The sequence below is a fragment of the Silene latifolia genome, chromosome X (genome assembly GCF_048544455.1).
Source record: "Silene latifolia isolate original U9 population chromosome X, ASM4854445v1, whole genome shotgun sequence".
NCBI classification, from domain to species: domain Eukaryota; kingdom Viridiplantae; phylum Streptophyta; class Magnoliopsida; order Caryophyllales; family Caryophyllaceae; genus Silene; species Silene latifolia.
This window is the reverse complement of record NC_133537.1, coordinates 137513573-137540623: the sequence shown is the minus strand read 5'-3', so window position 1 is coordinate 137540623 and position 27051 is coordinate 137513573. Positions and strand designations below refer to the sequence as shown.

Sequence of the window (27051 nt, the reverse complement as noted above, 5' to 3'; positions counted from 1 at the left end):
AATTGAATGAATTGTTATAAATACAATCAGTTGTGATTTATAAATTGGTAAAATTTTTGGTACAAGTAATTATGATATTACTAAGTCGATATTTGTATGTGACGTATTTTATTAATACGTTGATTTTTAATATGTTAAAAATTACATAACAAATTTATGTCACATCTGACATGTGACATATTGACAAATTGACAAAAATAATATGGACTCTATATTATCCATTGTGCCGAAATTAGGGGAAGAAATAGGCTAATATTGTGTTTGATTAAGATAATGGTAAACACAATGATTACCTTATTTCCTAGCCATGCAAGCCTATTATGTATTGTAAAGAACAACACTTGCATGCATTGGCTCACCCTAAAGGCTCCTCTTACACGGTTTTGGGGAAGAAAAATGATCATTGTTTTCTCTATAATTTTACCTAATAATATACTAAATGTAGTGTATTATTATTCATTCCAATTCACTCATCCAAAATACAAGTTCTAGTGAGAAGAAAAATCCTCTCTTCTTCTCTCTTAAAAACCGAAACATATAAGTGTTTTATAAAAGTTTTTGGTTCAATTTTCTACCTTGATTAATATTATACTAGTATTTGTAATATTAATTAAATTAAGAGAAGCCTTGGGTATAAAGCTTGGGGAGAGATCTTGTACTTAGATCTTGTTCATCCATAAAGGAAAAGCTCAAGAACAAGAGAGAAAGGTGATCTCTCTTGTGCCCTAATAGCCGAAATCCACTATGTAAGGACATGATTTCTCCTCTATTTATATTATTGTTTGCATGCATAAAATCCGTTTTAATTTTATGACAAATTAATTAAGACATATATGAGTATGTTAGTATGTATATGAATCTACATTTCCTTCACAAAAATGACAATCTTGACCATAAATTTGAATGGCTCATCAAGGAAGCCAAGTCCATTGTCTTGCCCACCAAGATTTGCCGTATCTCCGCCCATAGACCAAACTACCTCATTCCCGTCTACAAAGAAGCCGAATCGATAATCAAGCAACAAAGGGATCCGATTGCAAAGCCCTCCTCCTCTACCATTGTGACTCCACCCTATCCTTTTGCCTACTAAGAGTTTAAACCAAGTGGCTCTAATGTTGTGGTAGACAATGATTACTTGACCCAATTGATGCAACAAATGCATAGAGAAGCTTATGATGACCGGGTGAATGCTTATCGAGCCCAATATCCGCCATTACTACATCTTGCTAAGCAAGGACTTCTTGATTCTTCATGTCCTTTGCCTAGTTGGGCGGATAAGGAAGTGTTCTTTCGTAGTACTTCTCAAGATGCCAAAAAGGATAGTCGGGTGGCTAATGGAAATGAGGTTGTTGTTGTTGAAGACGAGTAAGGTATTGGTTCATGCCAAGAAGAAGAGCAAAGTTCGAGTTCCGATGACGAAGAAGTTGGTGAATCCTCCGGTCCAATGGAGGTTGATAATGATGAAATTGATGATGATGATGATAGTTTCGATGATGATGATGGCGGTGATGAGGCTGGTGATGATGATGTGGCAATGAGGGACAATTGAAGGTTGACAAGACTTAATGGAGGATACCACAAGTGCGGGGTTGATTGCTTAGCTTCAACCTACTCCATTGTGAGTCTTCTACCCCTCATTTAGCTTTGTCTTTATATCATGTTTTTAATCTTTATCTTAATCATTGGTAGAGTCATTTTTGGCTCTTGATAATTTTGAGTCCTAGCACCATTCAAAGGACTCCCACCTCGGTCCCATTGAGGTGTTTCATATTTTGTTCCCATTTGCAAAATCCAAAATGACAAATTAGAATTCATGCATTGCATACTTGCCTTGTGCATGAACTTCCCCTCTTTTAACACTAGAAATAGTGTCTTGTTCGGTTTGGTGAAGTTCACTCACAAGGAGTGCGAGTCAATTCAAATTGGCTCTTCAATTAATCGAAAGCATGCATTGACACGTCTGTCGTATACCTGTCAAAAATAAACTAACTCAACTAACTATATAGCTAGGGAAGTCAGGTCGATCTCCACATGGAGGCAAGATATTTGTAGAAGTCCGTCTATTTGGTCACAAATGGGGGGGGGGGGGGGGGGTTTGTTTGATTTGTTATCTAAACTACGAGTTTTAAAGAAAAGAGAAATAAAGGGCAAGAGCAGTAAAGGCAGGAAATGAGTTTAAACTATCAGATAAAGAGGGACATGCCAGGACTTCGGTTCACTACGGTAGTCTAGTGACTCAGATGTAAATGACTCAGACGAATTAATGTAAGACGGATGTTGAAAGGTCCTCTCGATCCACTTTCTATCCTAAAATACCGCTAACTTAACTTTCATTCTCGTCAGGGTAGTCTACTGTTCATAGCAGGCCTATTTAGTCCAATCTTTCGATCTAGGATTAATTTTAGCCAGATTAAAGGTTAACTTAGAAGTGTGCACTCAACTAAGTCGAATAAATACAATTAAATTGCTATGGTGACAGAGCCTTGTAATCAATTCGTCTAATTCATTTACTACATCGTCACTTTCCTACCGCAGATCCCCTAATCCCAACATGAAAGGAGTTTAGCTACTCATATCACTAATTAAACTAACAGCAGATAAGTTTCTAGCAGTAAACATTATGAAATAAACAATAAATTGCATAAAAGAGAAATTAGGGCAGAAGAATTAAATGGAGTAAATAAGAAATTAAAGCAACAAAGGATTAATTATTATTAAAGGAAGAGAAAGAATTACAATCGATGTGAATCCGGCGTAAAGAACACAATATCCGAGCGAAAGCAATCCCAAAATGAAGTTACAGTGAATAATGTTAAGCAACGTAGTAAAGTTCTGATAATATGAAAAGATAGATCCTAATGACCTAGTAAAGGGTGCTTAAATAGCAAAGTAAATGAGTTTTTGCGGAATTAAACATAACACGGGTTGTTTAAAGCCCATAAATAGCGAAACCACTCGATCGAGTGGAATAAAACCACTCGATCGAGCAAAACCTCAGGCAAATCTACTCGATCGAGTAGAAAGTTACTCGATCGAGTAACTGGCCTTTCTGCAAGCTAAGGATCGAGTGGAAAACCACTCGATCGACCAATCTGGGACGTAAAAACCACTCGATCGAGTGGTAAAACTACTCGATCGAGTACTTCGTCTTCTTTTCAGCTCAAGTCCGCGCCTAAATGCCTCGTAATCCGTGCCATGACGCTTACCAATGCAGTATCTCACTCTGGACAGATCTCGTCTCCTCTAAATGCATGCAAAAAGGACGAAAAAGAGTACGATTCCACTACTTTCGCGTTCATTTCTACAAAATGGACAAACCGAACCAAAGTAGCCAATTCGGGGCAAAATACCATAAAAACAGTATAAAAATGCATAGAAATACGTGCTGAAATAGGCTAAAAAGACTATATATTAGGCACGTATCAAATCTCCCCAAACCGAACCTTTACTCGCCCTCGAGTAAACTCAAAACTAAACTAATGGAACGGAAATGATAACTCAGAGCTAGCTTAACTTGTCTACTTGAACCAATTTAATGCAACAAAAACTAACAGTTATAGCTAAGCAGTCAATACGCAAACGAATTATAAGCTGTTCAGAAATATAGACAACCTATCGACCTTGCAAGACCAACAAAATCGGACTCTCTCGTGGTCACTCTTCTCTCATGAAGCAAAGGTGAATGATATATGTAAAAGAGGTACGAAAAGACAGTCACTCACCTAACTGCAACCTACATAGCATGCATGCAACAAAAATGAAAGACAATTCAAGTACTAATGCACACACTCCAACCGATAATGTCCGTCACAGCCGAGGGCTTACAAATAATATGGGAATAGTGAGGTTCAGGTGAGAAAAGGCAAAACATGTTATGGAAATGTGGAGGTAAAAGCGTCAAGCTAGTTCTTAACAGGACCATAAAGAAACCATCAGAATCTCAACTGACTGAAAAACTAAGTACAAGTGTCCTTCATTTGGCACAAAACTCACTAGACTCAAAACACAATCTCCTCAAAAATAATGGGATAAAGCGGAGGAGTCAGACGGTCACAAACTTCCCTTCTTTAATACCGTCTGAATGAACTAGCTGAAACAAATCAACTTTTTTCAAACTTTTCCTTTTTTCTTCCTTCTGTTTCACGTAATTCAGCTTTTTCTCATTTTTTTTCATTCATTTTTTTTTTCTTTTCTTCACGTCTTCCTTTTTTTTCTTTTTCTTTCTTTTCAATTCTTTTTTTTCTTATTCCTCCTTCCTCAATTCTTACACCAACTCCAAACAAGAAATACGGGCCAAAATGCTACAGAAAATCATATCACAAAAGAACATACTAACTAGCTTGACTAGGCAGGCTCAATTTGGGATGTAGCTGATGGGTCAAAAGGGCAAGTTTTGGCTAATGTGGAGCTAAATGGGTGAAAAATATAAGGAAAGGGAAATTTGCAAGCACCTCCCTGCATGTGACACCAACCACAAACCCGAATATGTGCATTTGACGAGAAATTGAATGTCATAAATGTGCAAAAATGATGAACATGCTATGCAAGGAGTACTACTCTCAATTCCTAATGAACTGGTCATGAATGTCACCAGTTATGGCTCTAAAACTCAGAATTTTCAAGTAGTTTGCCAATTTATCGTCAGTCAAGTCTAAACAATCGGCTATATTTGAACAGAAACTCGTAGACTATGCGTATGACAAAGCTAATAACTATCAAAAGAAGTGCAAGGCTCAAGTAAAATGACAAGTTACAGTGCATTATCATCACGGAAATCTACCGTTCCGACTCAACCTATATGCAAAAATAAACGTGAATATTTTTTTGAATTTTTTTTTGAAATTTCTAATTTTTTTTTTGATTTTTTTGATTTTTAATGAAAACAAACAACAATGCAAGCTAAAAAATAAACGTGAATGCAAAACAAATGCAAATGCAGACTCAAGAGGATGCAATACCCTCCCCAAACCAAAACGGACAACGCCCTCGTTGTCCTCCAGCATACACCAGCAGATATATACAGGGGAACGGGAGTATACAACCAATAAATAAAAACAGTAAATATAAAGGAGACGAAATAAAAGAGTAGAGAATACATACAAAATACGAACTTCCCCAAACCAGCCAGAAAACTGGGGAAGTGAGTAGACCAGTAGCTACTCGTCGTCGTCATCACCGTCGTCGTCCACCACCGTGTACTCCGGGTCTATCTCCTCCTCTCTCCTCCTCTGCTCCTCAGCTCGAGCTCTCTCCACTGCCACCTCTGGGTCCTCCTCCTCCTCCTCGTCAGCAGACTCCGGGTACCCCTCAGGCGGGAACCGGAAGAAGGAAGGGTGTGGCCAACCCTCTGGGATCGGTCTGTGTCGCCGCAAGTGGTACTCGTACAGAGGGTGCAAGGCAAGAGCCAAGTCCCTCTTCATACGAGCCTGACACGCTGCAACCTCAAGCAACAAACCGTAAACTGCGCCCCATTGGTCCAGGACCGAGGGCGCCACAAAAGGAGGGGGTGGTACGAAAGTAGCCGGTAGGACCGGCTCAGTCTGTGTCTGGTCAGTGGGAGTAGGAGTGGTAGTAGTGGTGGGAGTAGGGGTCGGATCGGGAGTAGCCGTGGAAGGCTGGGTACTCCCTGAAGGTGTGGACCCCTCTCCAGTCTCAAGACGCCGCTTCTTGGCGGCGGGTGCAGCAGGAGGTGGTCGACGTGGAAGGTGAAGGTCAGGCAGTGGTGGCAGGCGGGCGCCCCTAGCAACAGTAGGAAGGGGCTCTAGACGGGGGAGAGTCTCACAAGGTAAGTCTACAGACAGGGAAGCCGTCTATCTTCCATGTCTGGTAGTCTAGGGTAAGCCAATGCTGAGAAAGCATGGCATCCAGACTCAGTAGCCTCTCTCCCTCGAGGTACTGCAGGTCACGAGGCCAAACGGGGAAAAGGCGACGGGCAAGAATGGTGGCTATGCCACCGCAAGCAATGGTTCCCGTCTCCTTCTTCCCCTGGCTCACAAGGTATTGGGCGGTCAAGTAAGCTATGTTGAGGGTAAAGGGACCCTCACAGTCGATGTTCAAGTAACCGCCCAGGATGGAGAGCTCGGTGTTTGTGATGTTGTTCGGCTCCTTTCGGCCGAAAATAGTGCTCCCCATCAGTCTAAGGAAACAACGGACAACGGGGAGGTGGACCTGTTGGAGCTTTCGCTCCTGAAAAGTGGTGTGGTCCAGGGCTCTCCAGAGCTGACGGTAGACCGTCCTAGGGGCAGCAGTCAAGCCCGTAGAGGAAAGGTCAAGTAACCTACCAAACTCCCCTAGTGTCATCGGAAAGGTCCGGTTAAACAACCGGAAGGACACTGAGGAACTGTCGGGGTCAGCCTCATGTGCCCCTGAGGAGAAAGTAAAGGAGCTGAGAAACTCGAGGCTCAGCTCCAGAAAAGTGCGGCCGCTCATAGTGATGAGCCCGACCATCCCCGTGGCCCGCAGTAGGTCACAAACCGACTCGTAAATGCCGAGTCTCACAAGTGCCGTTTTCTCTAGAAAACGGGAAGGTACGTGCACACAGCGTACTAGATGAAAAAATTTCTTGCGATGTAAAGCGTTAACGAAAAGTACCTGTGGGTAGTCTGGGTGAGGGTCGAGGAAGTGTCCCCTCGACCGTGATCGTGCCCAGTAGAAGCAAGCAGCCATCTTGTAGAAGTGCTAGGAGCGGAAGTAGAGGGTACTGGAGCTGGTGCAGCTCGGGACTGTCTACGACCCCGGCCTCTGGAACTCAAAGCGGAAGCTCGTGAAGCAACGGTGTGAGGAACCAGGGCTGCTTTGAAGGCAGATTACGATCGTCGCGGAGTCCGCTTGCCACAAGCGTAAAAGTAGAAGTCGGTGCAGGTAGGTAGTGGCTGTTGTGGTCACCACCAAGAGGGACTAACAAAGCCCGCTAGCAATGGTGGTGACCGTAGAAGAAGTGGCAGCTGAATCGAGCTAGCAAATGAGCTAGCCGAGCAAAACCGTCCCCGCAAATGAAACTAGAAACATCAAGCCGGGCAGGTGTGGAGACAAGGGCGCGAGGGGCCACTGTCTCAGGCAGAGACGGACTAGAGGTGGAGCTGGTAGAAGGTAGCGAGGTACTAGACTCCATCATGTGACAAGGCAAGGGGTATGATAAGAAAACAGCTGCTAACCGTGGCTAAACCGCACGTAAAACCAGCATGTGACAGCATGTGAACCCCCCTACCAGTCGAAAAATTCGACTTTACAGCTCATAAGTCCCAATATTCCTCAGAAAATTCGAATTAAAAACATGCAAAAGATGATAGGGGTATGATGGCAGTCAACAACAACAGCAAGGAAGCACGAAGAAGTTAACTAAGCAATAGACAAGAAAGATAGACCAAATCGTCGTCCGAGATATTCGATCGTAAGAGCCCCTAATAACATGTAAATGGCGATAAGGCGGCCATAACAGTAATGTCAACAGCAATTAAGCAAATGAAAAAGTTACCAGTGCAGATTACATCAACAAGAACCCTAATGACAATAAAATTTCGACTATCCCAACCAAATCGCGAAAATCGTGTAAAATTTCGAATTAAACATGCAACAACAGCGAGGAATGGGGATTAATCATCAAGTAAGACAAAGAAAGGGCAGCAAAGACAATTAAAGTCGAATAATCGACCAACAATGGATATTCAAACCCTAAATTCAATTTTTACCTCATAAAATTCCAAATAATCGAAATTGAAATGCAAAGAGGATGAAAGAATCACTTACTTGATGATAATAGACCTACTAGATGCAATTAATCTTCAATAAACAAGCAAAAGTAGCGATTTTTCGAGCTCAAAACCGCAAACCCTAACCCTCTTTGAAAACCGTGTAAATGGACACCAATCAAGGGGAAAATAAGGGGCTATGAGAGATTAATTAGCAAACAAGAGATTGTAGGTGGCGGATTGGAGATTAGGCAAGAAAATATGGGGATTTGGGGTGAGTTTGATCGCAATAAGGGGTTGAGATGACGAAAATAGGGGATGAATGAATAAGAAAACAAAAAGAAAGAGTTTAAAGTAGAAAACTCCCTGCGTCCTGTTCATTTTACTCGATCGAGTGGTTTTAAACCACTCGATCGAACACTTGGATGCTTCAGCTGCTCGATCGAGTAGAAATCTACTCGATCGAGTAATCCCCTTTTTTGCTTTACTCGATCGACCAGAAAAAGTGCTCGATCGACCAAATTTTCACTCGATCGAGTACAAAGAGTACTCGATCGAGCTCTTTTCTCGCGTAAGCTCTTGAATTTCGTCTTTTCTTCCTTGGAATGCGTAAAACTTCCCCAAACCTGCATAAAAACACGTGCAAAGGTATCCCAAAATACCAAATACGCATAATAACAGTCTATAGTCTTAAATCTACGCTAAAAGCAGTCTAAAAACTAAGTGTCCTAATTAAACGCAATAAAAGAAATTCAACGGAAATTCAAAAATTATCTATTACAAAGTGTTACACGGGGCATTTCCCCGTTTAATTCCCAAAGCAATTCAATAGCTCCTCGAAGGGCTCCTGACTGGAGGACGTCACTTCAGCAACATTGACTGTCCTCTTCAACTTCCATGAGCATGAATTATCATTTGAAACGGTAGGAGGGGAGTAGTTCACATCCACATAAGCGCGAACTTTCCTCGTCCTTGCTCCTCTATCACCATCTTTAGCATCCTTACTTTCAATTTGATTGATAGCAGTTGCACAACACCCTTTGACAGCTTCTTCATTGCTTTCATCTGTATCTGCAGCAAGGAAAACAGACGAACTTTCCTCCTTTTTGCTCTCAGTCTGAGGCGGAGGGGTAACAATTGCAGCACAATACTCCAAATTTTCAATTGGAGCGTCAATAATAGGATCAATAGAAGAGAGAGCATTGCAAGGCTGAGCTTGCATGGGAGCCCTCCGGGACTTAGACTGATGAAAAATCAGCTCCTCGTCCCCTACCTGAAAGGTCAAAGTCTTCCCCCCGACGTCTATAACTGCACGGGCAGTAGACAAAAATGATCTCCCTAAAATAATAGAGGTGTGTGCATCTTCGGGGATGTCTAAGATAATGAAATCTACGGGAATAAAGAACCTCCCGATCCTCACAGGTACGTCTTCTACTATACCTAGTGGCCGTGATATACTACGGTCGGCCATCTGGACTATCATGTTAGTGCAACTCAGCTTTGTCAAACCAAGTCTCTTAGCCAGAGACAGCGGTAAGACACTCACGCTAGCGCCTAAATCGCATAGCACATTATCAATCAAATAGTTACCGATATGACACGGAATTGAAAAACTACTCGGGTCCGACTGCTTAGGAGGTAACTTATTTTGAAATAGGGCTGACCCCACCTCAGTCAAAGCTACGGTCTCACTATCACTAATGGTCCTCTTACGACTCAAAATTTCTTTCATAAACTTAAGATAATAGGGTACCTTTGTTAGCAACTCGGTGAATGGCACAGTGACTTCCAAGCTTTTCAGAAGTTCGACAAATTTGCCGAATTGTTGATTGGCCTTTGTATTCTGCAGTCGTCTCGGGAAGGGAACTGTAATAGGTATCTCAAGTCCCTTGTTTCTCTCTTCCAATGTGTCTTCCTGAGCAAGTTCTCAGATCCTTTGACGCTTCTTACCTCTCGAACGAGGTCTTTCCGGTGATTTATCGCTTAAACGAGCACTAGCAGGCTCTCGAATAAGCTTCCCGTCATCAAAACTACTCGATCGACCAATATATCCATTCGATCGAGCAGTTTCCTCATCAATGTCAGTCGATCGAGTAAAATTTCCACTCGATCGATCAAGTCCACTTTGCTCATCACTCGATCGAGTAGAAAAACTACTCGATCGACCATTGCCAATTCCTTGATCACTCGATCGACTGATATTTTCACTGATCGACTGGTTTTCCCTAGATTTGCTCGATCGACCACCAAACCAGTCCGATCGAGCACTTGCTTTGCCGTGAGCTCATTTTCTTCGCTGAAATCGTTCACCATCGATTCTGCTCTCCTTAGGTCTGATTTCTGCATTTCCGGTCCCTCATATGAACGACCGCTTCTCAGATTGATGAAATTTACCGTCTCATGTGGATTTTTCTCATTTTGAGTCGGTAATTGACCCTGCTTTCTTGTGGACTGATTAGTGGCTAATTGGGCAACTTGAGTTTCAAGTGCCTTTATGGACGCATCTTTCTGTTGATCACTCAATTGCCACTGCTTCGTGAAGGCTTGCAACATAGACTTAAGCTCACCAATTTCACTCACCCCACCGGAAGATGATGCACCATGGTTAGGAGGAGTAAAAGAAGGGGGCTTCTGATAGCCTTGTTGATTCTTGTGTGGAGGGACATACGGCTGCTGCTGGTGCGGAGGAGGAGTAGGATTGAGCACATTCGACTAGTCCACCTCGTTGGGATGGATCGCCCTGATTATTGTAATAGGAACCCCTCCTTGCCTATATATGCCGAAAGGCAAGGACTTGTTCCTTCTCTACAAGACAGCCAACAGCAGAGTGGCCATCATTACCTCCACATCTCTCACAAGAAACGGTCTCTCCCCTAGTAAGAATATGGACCGTCTGAGGCTCCCCAGCAGCTTGTAATTCCAACTTGTCGAACCTAGCATTCATGGTCTCCAGCTGAGCTAAAACCTGCTTATCGACTGCATGAACTGTCCTAATCTCATCCCTCGGGTTACCATATTCAGCACTGTTATTAGCCATTTCTTCAATAAGAGACCACCCCTTATCATCATCGGTGTTCTCCTGGAATCTCCCACTAGATGCGGCATCAAGTATGGCTCTATGGTCATCATACAACCCATTGTAGAACTGATTGGCTAGGAACCATGGGTCAAAACCATGGTGAGGAATAGACCTCACCAACTTCTTGAATCGCGACCATGCTTCATAGAAACTTTGATCGGGAGCCTGTCTGAAACTAGTAATCTTGGCCTCAAAGAAATTGGTGCGTTGTGGAGGGAAATATCTCTTGTAGAATGCAAGAGCAAGAGACTCCCAATCAGAACCCCGCACACTGCAAGGCGGTCCAAGTCGATCGGCCACTCCCCGAATCACTAAAGAGAAAGGAAATAGAACTTCCTTAATCTTGTCTTGAGTTACCCCCTTAGTGGCGGGGATAGTAGAACAGTAATCGGTAAAGGTCTCCATATGCTTCCTAGGATCTTCACCTGCCACACCTCTATAGATATTTCGCTCCACCAGATTAATATAAGAAGGGCGGATATCAAATGTGTTCCCATCCTCAGTCTGAAGATTGAAACCCTTCGGAATAGAGGATGCTTTAGGCACTGAATGACTAGAAAGTTTAGGCATCTTTACTGTAGAAATCGGACTGTCTTCCGTGAAAAGAAAATGATCAAGCTCTGGCTCGAAAGTACTCAAGTCTTCCTTTCGTGATTTCCTTATCAGACGGAGTCTATGCCTAAATAATCTCTCCGGTTCTGAATCAGCTGAAACTAATTCACACCTGTCTGACCTGGGCATAAACTACACTAAAAGGAAATGAATAAGAACTGCCTCAAGGAATAAAAATTCCCTGAGACGGAAAAATAAACGGAACGGAAAACAAATAGGGCAATTGCCTCCCCGGCAACGGCGCCAAAATTTGACACGTCTGTCGTATACCTGTCAAAAATAAACTAACTCAACATACTATATAGCTAGGGAAGTCAGGTCGATCTCCACAGGGAGGCAAGATATTTGTAGAAGTCCGTCTATTTGGTCACAAATGGGGGGGTTTGTTTGATTTGTTATCTAAACTACGAGTTTTAAAGAAAAGAGAAATAAAGGGCAAGAGCAGTAAAGGCAGGAAATGAGTTTAAACTATCAGATAAAGAGGGACATGCCAGGACTTCGGTTCACTACGGTAGTCCAGTGACTCAGATGTAAATGACTCAGACGAATTAATGTAACACGGATGTTGAAAGGTCCTCTCGATCCACTTTCTATCCTAAAATACCGCTAACTTAACTTTCATTCTCGTCAGGGTAGTCTACTGTTCATAGCAGGCCTATTTAGTCCAATCTTTCGATCTAGGATTAATTTTAGCCAAATTAAAGGTTAACTTAGAAGTGTGCACTCAACTAAGTCGAATAAATACAATTAAATTGCTATGGTGACAGAGCCTTGTAATCAATTCGTCTAATTCATTTACTACATCGTCCCTTTCCTACCGCAGATCCCCTAATCCCAACATGAAAGGGGTTTAGCTACTCATATCACTAATTAAACTAACAGCAGATAAGTTTCCAGCAGTAAACATTATGAAATAAACAATAAATTGCATAAAAGAGAAATTAGAGCAGAAGAATTAAATGGAGTAAATAAGAAATTAAAGCAACAAAGGATTAATTATTATTAAAGGAAGAGAAAGAATTACAATCGATGCGAATCCGGCGTAAAGAACACAATATCCGAGCGAAAGCAATCCCAAAATGAAGTTACAGTGAATAATGTTAAGCAACGTAGTAAAGTTCTGATAATATGAAAAGATAGATCCTAATGACCTAGTAAAGCGTGCTTAAATAGCAAAGTAAATGAGTTTTTGCGGAATTAAACATAACACGGGCTGTTTAAAGCCCATAAATAGCGAAACCACTCGATCGAGTGGAATAAAACCACTCGATCGAGCAAAACCTCAGGCAAATCTACTCGATCGAGTAGAAAGTTACTCGATCGAGTAACTGGCCTTTCTGCAAGCTAAGGATCGAGTGGAAAACCACTCGATCGACCAATCTGGGACGTAAAAACCACTCGATCGAGTGGTAAAACTACTCGATCGAGTACTTCATCTTCTTTTCAGCTCAAGTCCGCGCCTAAATGCCTCGTAATCCGTGCCATGACGCTTCCCAATGCAGTATCTCACTCTGGACAGATCTCGTCTCCTCTAAATGCATGCAAGAAGGACGAAAAAGAGTACGATTCCACTACTTTCGCGTTCATTTCTACAAAATGGACAAACCGAACCAAAGTAGCCAATTCGGGGCAAAATACCATAAAAACAGTATAAAATTGCATAGAAATACGTGCTGAAATAGGCTAAAAAGACTATATATTAGACACGTATCATGCATCATGTAGTATAGATTAGTTTGCATCACTTGTATATATTTATCACTTGTACATATCTCACATATAGCTTTCATCTAGTTTAGAAATCATGCATTTTCATATAGATTGCATTGCATAATTTCCTATCGTATTGGCCATTGAGGACAATGCCCATACTAGTGTGGGGACGGGGAATTCTAACCTTTCAAGATCAAAAAAAATGATAAAAATTGAAAAATTTTCAAAAATCCAAAAACATGTTCATTCCTTTGTAGTGTAGAATTGTACATATTGTATATATTTGTCTTTGTTTGTCACTCTTATCACATTGGACCGACTACGCGACATTCGAGGCATGAAAGAAATAGAAGACCGCATGGTATGATCTTTCCAAATCTCCTTCCTCCTTTTATATGTTAATGACAATGTGGCTTTATTTTGGTTGATGCGGACAAACCAATGTGTTGTTAGGAGTTGCATTTAGTTTATATGGCATACTAGTTGATAGAAGCATTTGCATTAGGTTGTATATATGTTAGTTGCATCATTGCATATAGTTGCATTCTAGGAAATTTTTTGTGAAAACATCTATTTGGGAAGCTTGATAAGTGTATATAAGGCCCTTGTAGATATTTTTTCTTCTTGAGACTTTTCTCATTAGAATACCTCCAAAACACCCTAGGATGTGTCATGCTAGTATCCTTTGACCCATGGACTAAGGCCTAGTCAAGAGTACCTTGTGATGTGATAACTCCTTGGCTACCGTTTATTCCAAGGTGACCCTTGAAACCATGCAACCGTCTTCCACTTCTATCATATCTTTCACACAAAAAGGGAATGGGCACAAAAATTCTCAATTTGAGTTCAAGCATCAAAATAAAAATCAAGAAGTTTGCACAAATTACATCAAAGAAAAGAGGAGTACAAAAATGAGAACTCCTATACTCAAATAAAAGCACCCTCGTTACAAATTAGGGTGACTTTGAAAATGTTCAAAAATTGCAAAAATAAAAAATTGCCAAGTATCAAAATGCCAAACATCAAAGAAATGGCAAGAAAATGTTCTCAAAAATGTCAAATGCCACAAGAAATTGGGGGGAATACCAAAATCAAAAGCAAACTCCCATTATGAAACTCAAAATCATATTGATCCCTTTTTCCATTGATCCCACTTTTGTGCATGGTGGAGAGGGGACGACCCTTCTTCTTGTCTAGGCAATAAGGGGAATTCCGCGATCCTACAGTGTTTCTAACATCATAGGGAGTCTACTCTTGACAAAAGCATTTAGCAATTGAGGACAAAGGTACCCTAGCTTGACACAACTTGGAGGTGATTTGTTGGTATCCTCCTAGGCTTAGTAACTTGAAGAAACTATATCTATAATGTAGTGTGTACCCTTAGATTGCTTTGCTTTTAGATAATTTCCGCCACTTAGATGAGGAAAGTGGCTATTCCTTTTTGTAGATGCATCCATTACTTGTTTTGTGTGCTTAATGCTTGGATGTATCGCCATTTTGGCAAGCCCCACCTTGCCTTGCAAGGAGGCATCTTACCTCATGAATGTCTTGTTGTGAGTTGAAGAGGCGGAGTGAGACCCGCTAATTGTCTCATATCGGCTATATTAGTAGGATAGTTTAAATAAAGGTCATAGTTTTAGACACCTCTTTACTCGGGACGAGCAAAGGTTCGGTTTGGGATGTTTGATGTGACTCATATTTAAGCACATTTTGTCCCCGAATTAACCTTGTTCCCATGCTTTCTAGCATATATTAGGGTCATTTATTATCTTTAGTTCCCCATTCTGCATATTCTTTGAGGTTTTGTGTCCTTGGTAGGAGAGGATTGATAGCCTTGCATTTATGGAGCAAAATGGAGCTAAATGGATCGCTTTTAAAGACCAAGCATCGAAGAGGAGACCAACACTAGAAGCCTAAGCAAATAAATCAACTGAATTGGGCAATGATAAAAGATCCATGCATCCCTAAGACAGTCCCCACGGATTCTTAGGTACCAAACAATAAGAGAAGAACCCTGTCCCAGGATCCGAGCGTCCCGAGCTCAGGACGAGCATCTCAGCCTAGGATCCGGGCGTCCCGATGCCAGCCCGAGTGGATCATCTTACAGGACCAAGCGTGCTTCAGGCTAGGACGCGCGGATTTCCTTGGGAGTTGCTACTCAAGCCGCGCATGTCCCTCGGGAGTTGCAAATTATCAAGCTTCTCGTAGGGTCTTAATCGTCATTTAAGCCCTTAGTAACCCTAATCCTTGTACTTAATTTTAGTATAAATACCCTATTGTACTACCTAGATTAGCATCTTATCATAATCAATCTTAGAATCAAGTACTAATCTCCTTCTAAATCTCTTAATTTAGTCTTAATCAAAGTTATAATACACATCTTAATATTAATCACATCTTAATCTTTTCTTAAATCTCTCAATTATTCTTAGTTTTAGTTGGGTAATTAGAAGATTATTTAGGGTTTATTGGAGGATTGACAACTCTCCATCAATCATCAAGTTTTCTTATATTATTCTTTGCTTTATATTTGGATCATCTCAAGTTGGTATAATCCCTTTACCTTTCCTTAATTATTGTTAATTACTTCACTTATTCATCATGTTTTGCTTTGTTAATGTGATTGACATCCTTATTAGCATGTTAAACTTGATCATGAGTGAGTAGTCTCTTAGCTAGGGTTAATGGGGAATTAGGGGAAACAATCATGGGAATTGATCTATGCTTAATCTAATATGCTTTTATAATCACTTGCTTCTTGTTGTGATTTCAACCTATGCACGTGTTATGTTTGATGAAATGCTAGACTATGAAACCTTGCATTTTTTACCCATCTCTTATCTTTTCAATGAGGCTTGTAAGATATAAACCAAATCAAGCCTTGTTAGACCATGCATAGAGTTGAATAGGAAGAGACTAAGTCCACTTGTAGGTGTTGTAAAGTGTTGATCGACTTGGCTCCGGGACCTAAATCTTCCTAGGAATTGTAAGATATACACTAACTCAATTCCATCACAACAATAAGTTGCTTGCATCTATTTGAAAACATGTTTGTATGATCTATTTCCATGATTCCATTATGAACCCAAGACACCCTAGTGCCTTTAATCAATTGTTTACAAACCCCTTTAATTGCTTTACTTTGTTTTCGTTAATTTACATTCATCTTATTGATTAGTTTAGACCACATCTCATCTCAACCCAAATTTGTGACACCCTAAGACATAACTACTTGCAATTGAAATCCAAAATCGATACCCGTCCCTTGGGATCCGACCTTTGCTTATAGCTCTACTAAGAGTAGTTTGTAAAGATATAAATATTGTTTTGGTGAGCAATAATGACTAACTCGCACCAAGAATATCAAAACTACGTCGTGCATTGCACGGGCACAAAACTAGTTAAATATTGATGAGGTGTAAATTTAAAAGTTATTAATAATACATTAAAAAAAAAGATTTTCTATGGTGTACCCCTGTGTTTTCCCAAATTCTACCATAATATACCCTCGATTTTTAGGAAACATCTAATATACCCCTAAACTCCCGGATTAGTTCCTAAAATATCCGAAGTATCCAAATTCGAGTTTTTTAATGGTTACATATTGTTGTAAAAATTGTACATTTATGTTTAAGGGTTATATTGATTGCTCTGCGTATTCTAGATGAGTAATCAACTAAAACCGCCCAAATATAATATTTAAAATTGTAAAATTTTAATAGCATTTAGGGTATTTATAGAACTATTTACTAAGTTTAGGGGTACCTTACGTGATTTTGAAAAAGTGAGGGTATATTGTAAAATCCGGAAAAATACAGGAGTACATCGTAGAAAAATCCAAAAAATGCATTGCGCAGGATTATACTATTGAAGTTATGGAAGAAATAAGAATGGAGTTTTTATAAAGACAGTAAGTGGATTATACATCTGATGTAGTACATCAGATGGTATAGTTTTTGAGTATTAAGATAAAAAATTTGAGTTTTAATTATAAATTTTGAGTTTTATTATAAAATTTTGGGTTATGCTTTTTCACATACGAATTTTACTCTCACACACAATTTTTATGATTTTACCCTTGTTATTTTTTCAATATCATTTTCTCAAAACCAATTAATTACCCAACCTTCCCTCACCAGCACCACCAATCGGCCACCACCACCTTCCGAACCGGCAAACAACAGCGACTACCATCGTCAAAACATCAATCGGCCACCATAAAAGCATTTACAGAATTACATTATTACACCCAACTAATTGCACCAAATACTATCTCTTTGCCATTACGTTTTTTTAATGAAGAGGCTGGGAAGAAAGTGCATTCAAAAGTGGGATTGAAAAATTTCAGTCCGTATTGGTTCAACTGCTCAAGTAATTGCGTCGTCGATTGATTGGTCGGTTTGTTAATTGATTGATTTCTTAATTAATTAAGGGGCGGTGTTCCAATTTTTTTTTTTTTTTAGGTTTTTGGTAAAAAGGGTAATAGATGGAAAATCCTAAACCCCTTAAAAATTTTATACTTGTGCACTGTAGCGATGAATAGTGCTCTCACAAGTTCCCTTTTCAGCCGTTGGATCTTCTTTTTTAATCTCCTCCGTCTAATTCTCCTTACCTCACATCCACATCCTCATTTACACATCCTCAACCAGTTATTGTGATGCTGCTCTCTCATCAAACCCTACCACTCTCTCATCAAATCAAACCCTACAAGATCTCGCTCAAATCCAGAAATCGTGCATCCTCTTCAAGGTATTTCCCTGAACATTAATTGAGTTTGGTTTAGTTTAGTTATTATTCTGGATAAGGTGTTATAATTGTTTCTTTATTGGATATTGATTGTTGTTGGTGTTGTGATAGTTCTTGATCACTTACCTTATGTTGGTCGTAAATTGATTTAAGTGTGATTCTTGTTAGATTATTACTATGTAAATGTCGGGTCCGTGTTAGATCTCTTATTGTACTTTGTTTAGGGGTTAGGATTTAGCATAGTTTTGCTTTTAATTATCGTCGTTGTTAGCGTTGGTGATGCGATTGTGGTTGTTATTTCTGTTGTTATTATTATTAACGATTTGTTCATTGGTTTGTATGTAGGATCTACGAGCTTGGTACACTTATGTCTTTGGAGGTGTGGTTTCTAATTATATTGTTGTTTAAACACTTTTATAACCGAATAATAGGCTTAAAACTCCTTGTGACTGACGGTGTTCTTGTTTTTGTTGTTGTTTCTGTTGTGATTGTTGTTTCTGTTGTTATTATTATTACTGAATTGTTTGTTGTTTTCCGTATAGGGCTAAGGAGTCGGGTACAGCCTTGTCTTGAACACCTAGGTGGCTCCCCTATTCAGAAATAGCGGTGCCTGGTAGGCGTCTGTAGATTGTGTTGTCTGTGGATTCGGTTTTTTGGTTTTTTAGAAAAAAAAAATATGTTTTAAGAGCATTTCCTAACCTTTGTTGTATGTTATTCCTTGTATTTACAGGTTTCTTGAACTTTTCCAGATTTAGGAAATGTCCTGCATGGTGGCTCCTGCCAGGGGTGAGCTATTCATCTTTTTTTTATGTTCGACGACTTTTTATAGCAGTTTTAAAATTTACAGTTCGATTGGAGTCATTGCATTTACAGTATTTTGTTTTTTTTAACAGAGTTATGTATTATGTATGTCCTGGCCACCCGGAAGTGTTTTCTGGCGTCTACGGTTATAAGCAATTTCACTTTTAGCGCCTGATTGTTTATTTAGATGATGTTGTATTGTTTTATTAGTTAGACTTAAATGATTTATTCTGAAATGTGTAAATTTTGGTGGCCTTACAATATCAGGTGCTTACATTACCCTGAATCCTGGACATTTGGTGTATGGCTAACGGCAGAGGCGGCAAAAGATAAGGCTGTTTCTTTTTTGTTTTCCTCTGTGTCTAAAGCCACCTCTTTTGGGTGTCTTCCTTTTTTTTTAAATAAAAGAATGCTTTAGAGAACTTCTTAACTTGTGCTTTATGTTGTCCTGTGAATTTACATGTTTTTTTATCTTTACCAGTTGTCGGAATTGTCCTGCGTTGTTGCTTCTGCCAGGGGTGAGCTATTCATAGGAGTCGGGTACAACCTTATCTTGAACACCCAGGTGGCTCCCCTATCTAGAAATGACGGTGCCTGGTAGGCATTTGTAGATTGTGCTGTTTGTGGATTCGGCTTTTTGGTTTCCTAGAAAAAAAAAATATGTTTTAAGAGCATTTCCTAACCTTTTCTGTATGTTATTCCTTGGATTTACAGATTTCTTGAACTTTTCCAGATTTAGGAAATGTCCTGCGTAGTGGCTCCTGCCAAGGGTGAGCTATTCATCTGTTTTTTAGGTTCGACGACTTTTTATAGTAGTTTTAAAATTTACAGTTCGGTTTAATTCCTTGCATTTACAATTTTTTAAAACTTTTAACAGAAATATGCATTATTTATGTGTTGGCCACCCGAAAGCGTTTTTTAGCGTGTACGGTTATAAGCAATTTAACTTTAAGCGCCTGATCGTTTATTTAGATGATGCTGTATTATTTTATTAGTTAGTCTTAAATGATTTATTCTGAGATGTGTGCATTTTGGTGGCCTTACAATACTAGGTGCTTACATTACCCTGAAACCTGGACATTTGGTGAATGGCTAACGGCAGAGGCGGCGAAAGATAAGGTTTAATTAAGTAATGCTTTTTTGTGTACTTAATTACTTTGAAAATAACTATTCTGAGGTGTGTTAATTTGGCGACCTTAAAATACCAGGTGGTTACTCTAACCAGAAAGCTAAACATGTGGTGTACGCCTGACAACATGCAGACAATACGCCTAAGGCCAACAGATAACTTGGCTGGTGTCATTGCTGATGAAAAAAAAAGCTGCACACCCCTAACTGAGTTTTTCAGGACAAGTGCAACTGAAGGATGTCCCAAACTGTTGTACGGGGAATTCGCAGAACACTACCGTTGGGATACTGGGTCCAGAACTTGGGAAAAAAGGAGAAACAAAGTTATTGCAATTGGCATACTGGTTTTTGTAGCACCAGCCGAAGGTGAAAGGTTTTTCCTAAGGCTTTTGTTACTACACATCCGAGGTCCCACCTCATTTGAGTATCTGAAAACGGTGGACGGTTACGTATGTGCAACGTTCCAAGAGGCAGCCTTGCGACACAGATTGCTTGAAGAAGAGGATGCCGCCGAATTATGTATGGGAGAGGCATGCGCAATGCAGATGCCTATTGCACTTCGTCGCCTTTTCTCAACATTGCTAATTTTCGCCCAACCAAAGGACCCATCTTTGTTATGGAGTACACACTATGAATCGTTGTCAGATGATTTCCGATTTCAATTTCCTGACGACCCACTGAAAGTTAGTCAGCTAACAGCTCGTGCAGTCGAGAGGTATTTGGAAGCTATGGGAAAGACAATGGCAGAGTTTGAGCTCGACCACCTAGATACCTTCACTGATGATGACGTACGACGCACTAGAGATATAGTTGATGCCCTAGATGCAGCAATACCTGAAGACTGCAGATTGTGTAAGTCGCTATTAAATCCAACTCAGAAGGAAGCATTTACCACAATTATGGAACACATACAGACCTCGAAACCAGGTGCATTCTTTATAGACGGACCAGGGGGCACTGGTAAAACTTTCTTATACAAAGCGTTGTACGCTGAGGTGCGTATGATGGGAGAAATCATCTTGCCTACCGCATCCTCAGGAATAGCTGCAGCTAACATACCCGGCGGGCAAACAACACATTCGCAGTTCAAAATACCCTTGGAATGTGTCATATCTCTGGCATGTGACGTCCCTAAACAAAGCAGCCTAGCTGCATTGATACGTGCATCAAGCTTGATAATCTGGGACGAGGCTTCAATGTCAAAGCGCCAGAATATTGAGTCTCTAGACCATCTTCTTCGAGACTTATGTGACCCAAACCAGCTTTTTGGGGGAAAGGTAGTTGTATTCGGAGGTGACTTCCGGCAAACACTTCCCATTCTACCCCGAAAGTCACAGCGAGAAGTAGTAGAAGCGAGTTTGTTCAGCTCACACCTCTGGCCAAAGCTTATTAAGTTTAGCCTGACTGAAAACCTCCGTGCTAAAGATGATCCTGAATTTGCAAAGTTTTTACTTGTACTTGGCAATGGCGAGCTGCAGACAAAAGAATTCGAGAGCATTGAACTACCAGATGGTCTTGTCAGAGTTCTGGACCGGTCAAATCCAAATCCAATTGCTGATTTAGCGGCACTTGCATTTCCAGAATTAGAACTTGGTACATTTGACTCCAACCTATTTACAGATCGAGTTATTTTAACGCCCTTAAACGACGATGTTGATGCCATTAATGACGCTCTAATTGACCAGTTCCCTGGGCAATCTGTAACGTACACAAGTCACGATTCAATGTTAGATGACACCTGTGCAGACTATCCTGCTGAGTTCATCAACAAATTAAATCCCGGGGGAATGAGTCCTCACAAACTTATACTTAAAGAAAATTGCCCTGTTATTCTGATCCGGAACCTCCAACCATCATTTGGCTTATGCAATGGCACACGACTGATATGCAAGAGGTTTTTACCAAACACAATTGAATGTGTCATCATGACTGGGCAAAACAGGGGAGACATCGTGCTGATACCACGAATCAAACTCCGCCCAGCTCCTTGAACTAGCTATCCTTTTCAATTCCAGAGGAACCAGTTTCCAATAAAGCTCGGCTTTGCAATGACAGTCAACAAGTGTCAAGGCCAAACTTTAAGTCAGGTAGTTGTGTACCTACCTCGCCCATGTTTCTCTCATGGGCAGCTATATGTCGCACTATCCAGAGCGCGAAAAGCAAAACAAGTTACAGTTGTCGCAACACCAGGCCCAGAAACAGTTCCTGATACCTTCGTCAGGAACGTCGTATCATACGAAGCTCTAACCCTTGCCGGAATTGTATCTCCTTCTACCACTTAAAGGTAAACCACTGCTGCTGACTTCCTACTGGGCATTAAATCTCTTGACGGATTATTGTCCATAGTTCAATCACAGCAAATATTAACGGTTTTTACTTGTATTTTACAATAGGGTTTGAATAAACAAGCAACACTAACGCTGTGCACCTGGAACTACACACTTCCTGTATATTATCTACGCCTTACTATGCGTGGCGCTGTCATGTGAAAAATGCATTGCCTCAGCTTTGATTGGAACAGCGCTATTTTGTGATAAAATCCCAGCTCAGATGTTCAGTTGCCAGATGTGCCAGCTGCTATAATCTATAATCCAATGGAAGATGAGCTAGCTTTTGGAAATTTGTATGCCTAAGAACCTACTGAAGATCACTGTGCTTTACTAAATGTTTTTCGTGCTTAGAATTGGACAACTAGGACACCCGCTAAATGGATGTTAAATTCCATAGAATGTTTATGTGAAAAAGTCCTTCTCCTCTATGTAAACCAAATATTAGATCTAACATTAGTGGTTATAGTTTTTGAGCAAGTAGCTTTTAATGATCCAATTCCAAACAAATATTTATAATGGATCCTCCTCAAAGGGTATTTTAATCCTAAATAGATAGTATCTCAACAAAGTTGTACGTAATCATACGTGTATATGTGTACAACTACTTACTAGCCATACTGACAATATCTAATGTAGTAATGCCATTATAACCTATATATTTGCCGTAGAAACGTAAAATTACTAATATCATCTCACAACGGTAGGACATAGAACTGCATTATCTTATAATAATCAAATCAAAGATAAACTACACGCAAAAAATAAGGGATAACTGGACAAAACAAATTAAAATAACTTACGTGTCTATATATATATATATTAAAACAAGGTAAAACAAAAAAATAAAAATAAAAAACACAAAAAAAACAAAAAAAAAACACTCAATCAATAATCTTTAGTACGATAGGCCTTGTTAATTGTTAGTCATATATGAAAAATAATAAACTACTTGGTCTATATACAATTTTATACGTAAATACCCGTTTACAGTACAGACAATTATTACTGCTAATTGACAATTCCACCCAATGAACCAAACTTTCCACAATAAACAATTGATTTAAAAGGTACAATAGCTCTACATACCACATATATACAACTACCCTCACAAAATCCTTTCCTTAATACACTCCAACACTCCATAGGTCATAGGTGCAAGGCTAATGACTGTAGCATAGTACAGCAATGTGCCCCTCTATCAGTAAAACAATATACTAAAAGCATAAACCACACCACTCCTCAATACTGACCCTCATAAAAACAAGTAAAATAAAGCTTTCAAAACAAGACTAACTGGAAGAATCGTCTGTGATATTACGATCTTCCTTCGACAGGAGACCATTCTAAATACCAACTGTGAAGGGGTAACTTCCTTTAGATTGCTTTTACTCGCTATTATGTGTATTACTATTTTTTCTGTTTACACTTTCAGCTTTTGTGATTAAGTGCACGATTATAATGGCGCCTTTTCAATTATTAGCTTTCTAATATTTTATGGTTATGCTATAAAGAGTCCTGCATCAATGGCGTTCATGCTATTTCTGTACAAACATTTAGCCTTGTTTAAATTAAAGTGCTTATAAGTTCTAATGGTGTTAAAGGTCAAATCAGGTTACCCTTGTTGCTCTGTTTAATAGCTGCCAGTGTACAATTGTTAAACTGCTTAATAGGGTTCTCCTTTAGACCAACAGCAGTGAGATACAGGTAAACGGGTCGTCGAGCAATATACCATAGGGCAAATCCAAATATAAGCCTATTGCAGTTGAAAACTAAATTTATCGCAAGTAAAGGTCAATTCTCCTTTCCACAAATTCATTACATTTACAGTGTCCATACTATATTGTTCCTATAGTTTTACGTGAAATTGGAAACTATCACACTTAAAGTTAAAATTGCACCTTCATATGACTAGAACTCAAGCATTGTTGTTGTATTGCAATTTGCGATCAGATTATTAAATTAACAGTACTGTACTGCAAAATACCCAAATATTATGCATTTAGTTTACCCGATCACTTGCTTACATTCTCGCAATGTTGCTTTCTATGCAGTGCACCGTCTATCATGTTTGAAGGCAGGGTATATTTGGATGAACTGAACAGCAACGGCACAAATTACAGAGTCAAGGTTAAGGTTCTGCAGAAAGGGAAAGCCCAAAAATCTGCTAGGGATGTTCTCTATCAGACGGTGGTGCTGCAAGATGATAAGGCAAATAACGTGTCAATTATATTGTGTATATCTTGCATGCCAAATCTATAAGAATGCCACTGTGTGTTATTAATTATCAGTTATTAATTTGTTATTTGTGTACTAAAGTCGTCTATATAGCTTTGTTGGATTTTGACTGCATTGAGTTGGTTATGTAGAACCTTTAAGCCCAGCTTACTTTTACGTTTGGTGGGCTCCTTCATGCAGATGTCATTGCGTTTCTATTGCTGTGATTACAGGAACCCAAATAATAGCCATCAGTTTTTGCGTTTTGTAGGCGACTACTATGAACACTACTTGCCGTATTTCAAAAACCTGTCGTGCTTTTTTTTTTTTTTAATACAATTAGCTTTCTGAGTTTGAGAGCCCTCTATACAGGGTAAGAAAATGCGGGGGGTTCTATTCGGGGATCAGGTTGCAGTTCACATAGAAGCGCTCATGTGCAACGGGGTATATGAAATTGCAAATGCCCCAATCAAGCCAGTGCAGGACCAATATAGGTGAGATCCTGCTGAGGTGCCGTACACAATGGGTTTTGGAAAGCAGGCACTCATCCGCCCGCTTGCAACTGCACCTGAGGCCTTACTGCCGGAATACCAGAATGTTTCTCAAGTACCAAAAACAGCAACACCTTACGACATATTTGGTAAATATCGAGTGTGCAGAATGACTTTGCTTACATAATGTTTCTGTTTATTAACAAAAAAAATGATCCTATCAGACGTTGCTGGAACACTGTTGTATGTCGAACCAGCTGCGCGTGAAGTTCCCTCCAAACAAGGCCGTAAAAACACTGTTAGAGAGATAGTTATTACTGACCACAGGTAACACTTGTGACATTTTTACGGACATACTGGACATACTGACCTCCCGAAAAACTAACACTACCATCTATGGCCCAGTACTGAACAATCAATTGTAGTCTCAGCCTGGAATGATCTTTCAGAAGGCGAATGTGATAAGCTGGCTTCCTTCGTCGATAAATTACCTGTAGTTGGCTTCACAGCTTTGCGGGTTTCCAGCTATAGAGATATAACCTATAACAGTGTCATAAGGCTTATCATGTTCCAATATTGCTGCTGTTTTAAACTGAGTATCATGCAGGCTTCTCATTAACATGCACCATGTCATCCGTAATCAATATGGACCCAACAGGTCCTAAAATAACTGCCCAGATAGAATGGTATGGTCCCTTCAGCTATAAACCTACAACATTAGTTGCCAACTTCATCTTCAATGCTTAGTTAAACACCACCAGCCTTACTAATCACAGATATCTTCTGTAGGGGGGACCGAAACAGAGACTTCCTGAAAGATTTACAGTCAAGAATTTACCAGGTCAGGGACCCTGACACGCCTACCCCTCTGATTACGTTGAGTGACCTCACTAAAAAAAAGGTATAAGCAAATAGCCTGCAAGTGATCATCTTATGAAAACACTATGTTAGACCTCCTCCACGCTACCTTGAACTTGCGAGTGTATACACAACCACGTGCATACTGCACAAATTTTGCTAACAACTGTTCATACTTAATATTAAATTGCCCTTACGTCCACTGTTTTACCTTCGGTGTCTCATGTGTAATTCGCAACAGGCAAACAAGACACTTCAGGATGAGCGGTACAAGCTGAAAGTCACAGTGCCAAAAGCAGACCTGCAGAAAGTTAATGCGTACTTAGGGTGTTCAAACTGTGGTAAGTGTACTGACTATGCATCCGGGGAAACGTTCAAGTGTGAAACATGCACTAAAGATAGAGTTGTGTCAGAGCCAAGGTAGTCTACACTCACATTTCGTGTAAATGACACAATCGAACTGCCTAATGATAAAACACGTCTATATTAATAATTTATAAAATTTAAACGCAGGATTACTTTTAATTGTGAAGTCTCTGACGGCACTGGACAGATGGAAATAACAGCATTCACAGCAGACACGGTAGCAATGTTCTAGATGTCGGCAGCAGATATATTCCATATGAGACATACGGTACGTTATCACATTTAAATAGCGTTTGCACTTATAACACTCTAGAGCACTCTCCGGCGGTCATACCAAATGACCTTCCATACGTGAATAGCAAACAAATTAACACCACCACCATTTAGGGCCCAATTATTAAAACCTTAACTATGTCTTCTCAAACAAACCTCTAACAAACATTCAGAATGTCAAAAATAAACATATGACATTGTGGTAGACCAACTAAATCAGATAAACATATACGCTGGTTCAGCCAGAATAATGATTTTACATCAAAGCGTCTTAAAAATATAAATGCTGGCTAAAAAAACATTACAGATTCAATTCAAATAAATGTCCTATTTGTAATCTCTAAGTTTGACTATCCCTTAAAATAGACTTTTAAAACTTCGATGGCAACCAAACTCACAAGCTATTGTTCTCTCTTTAAGGACGACAGTATAACATTCAGGAAGTCTTGTGAACCTTTAAAGAACGGGCCCTTAGTAATTGAAGTTTCACCAAAAATTGCGCTATCAAGGAACAATATTTTGCAATGGGCTCTTCGCAAAATTGTTGCAGTTCCATCGCAACACAAAGATGCCTCAGAACAACCAGAACCTAACACGCACGAACAGCACGAATCTCACGGTTCAGAGGCTGTGCCGGTCATAGTCAGTTTAAAACAGCCTGCCCCGGTAGCTAGGCAATTACAATTTGAAGAAACAGAACAACCCTCTACCAAACTGACCCTGGTTGATGTTGCAGCGACTTCCGACTATCC

At 40.0% G+C, this 27051-nt stretch overlaps 1 protein-coding gene and 1 pseudogene across 1 annotated transcript; both read left to right on the top strand.

The window, feature by feature from the left end:
* Nucleotides 1-1444: 1444 nt before the first annotated feature.
* On the top strand, nucleotides 1445-21758 carry LOC141618442 (uncharacterized). The gene is made up of 7 exons (XM_074435552.1): nucleotides 1445-1517; nucleotides 18569-18624; nucleotides 18732-18784; nucleotides 18907-18976; nucleotides 19121-19236; nucleotides 19692-19758; nucleotides 19848-21758. The coding sequence occupies exons 1-7, from the start codon at nucleotides 1445-1447 to the stop codon at nucleotides 21756-21758; spliced, it is 2346 nt and encodes a 781-aa protein (XP_074291653.1).
* LOC141625515 (small nucleolar RNA R71) lies at nucleotides 10859-10958 on the top strand (annotated as a pseudogene).
* Nucleotides 21759-27051: the final 5293 nt, after the last annotated feature.

Excerpts from the sequence above, each read along its gene's own strand:
- LOC141618442 (XM_074435552.1), top strand. The coding sequence starts at position 1,445 with ATGGAGGTTGATAATGATGAAATTGATGATGATGATGATAGTTTCGAT. Across the intron at positions 18,625-18,731 it reads CATGGTGGCTCCTGCCAGGG|AGTTATGTATTATGTATGTC; the intron begins GTGAGCTATTCA and ends TTTTTTTAACAG. Across the intron at positions 18,977-19,120 it reads AGGCGGCAAAAGATAAGGCT|TTGTCGGAATTGTCCTGCGT; the intron begins GTTTCTTTTTTG and ends TATCTTTACCAG.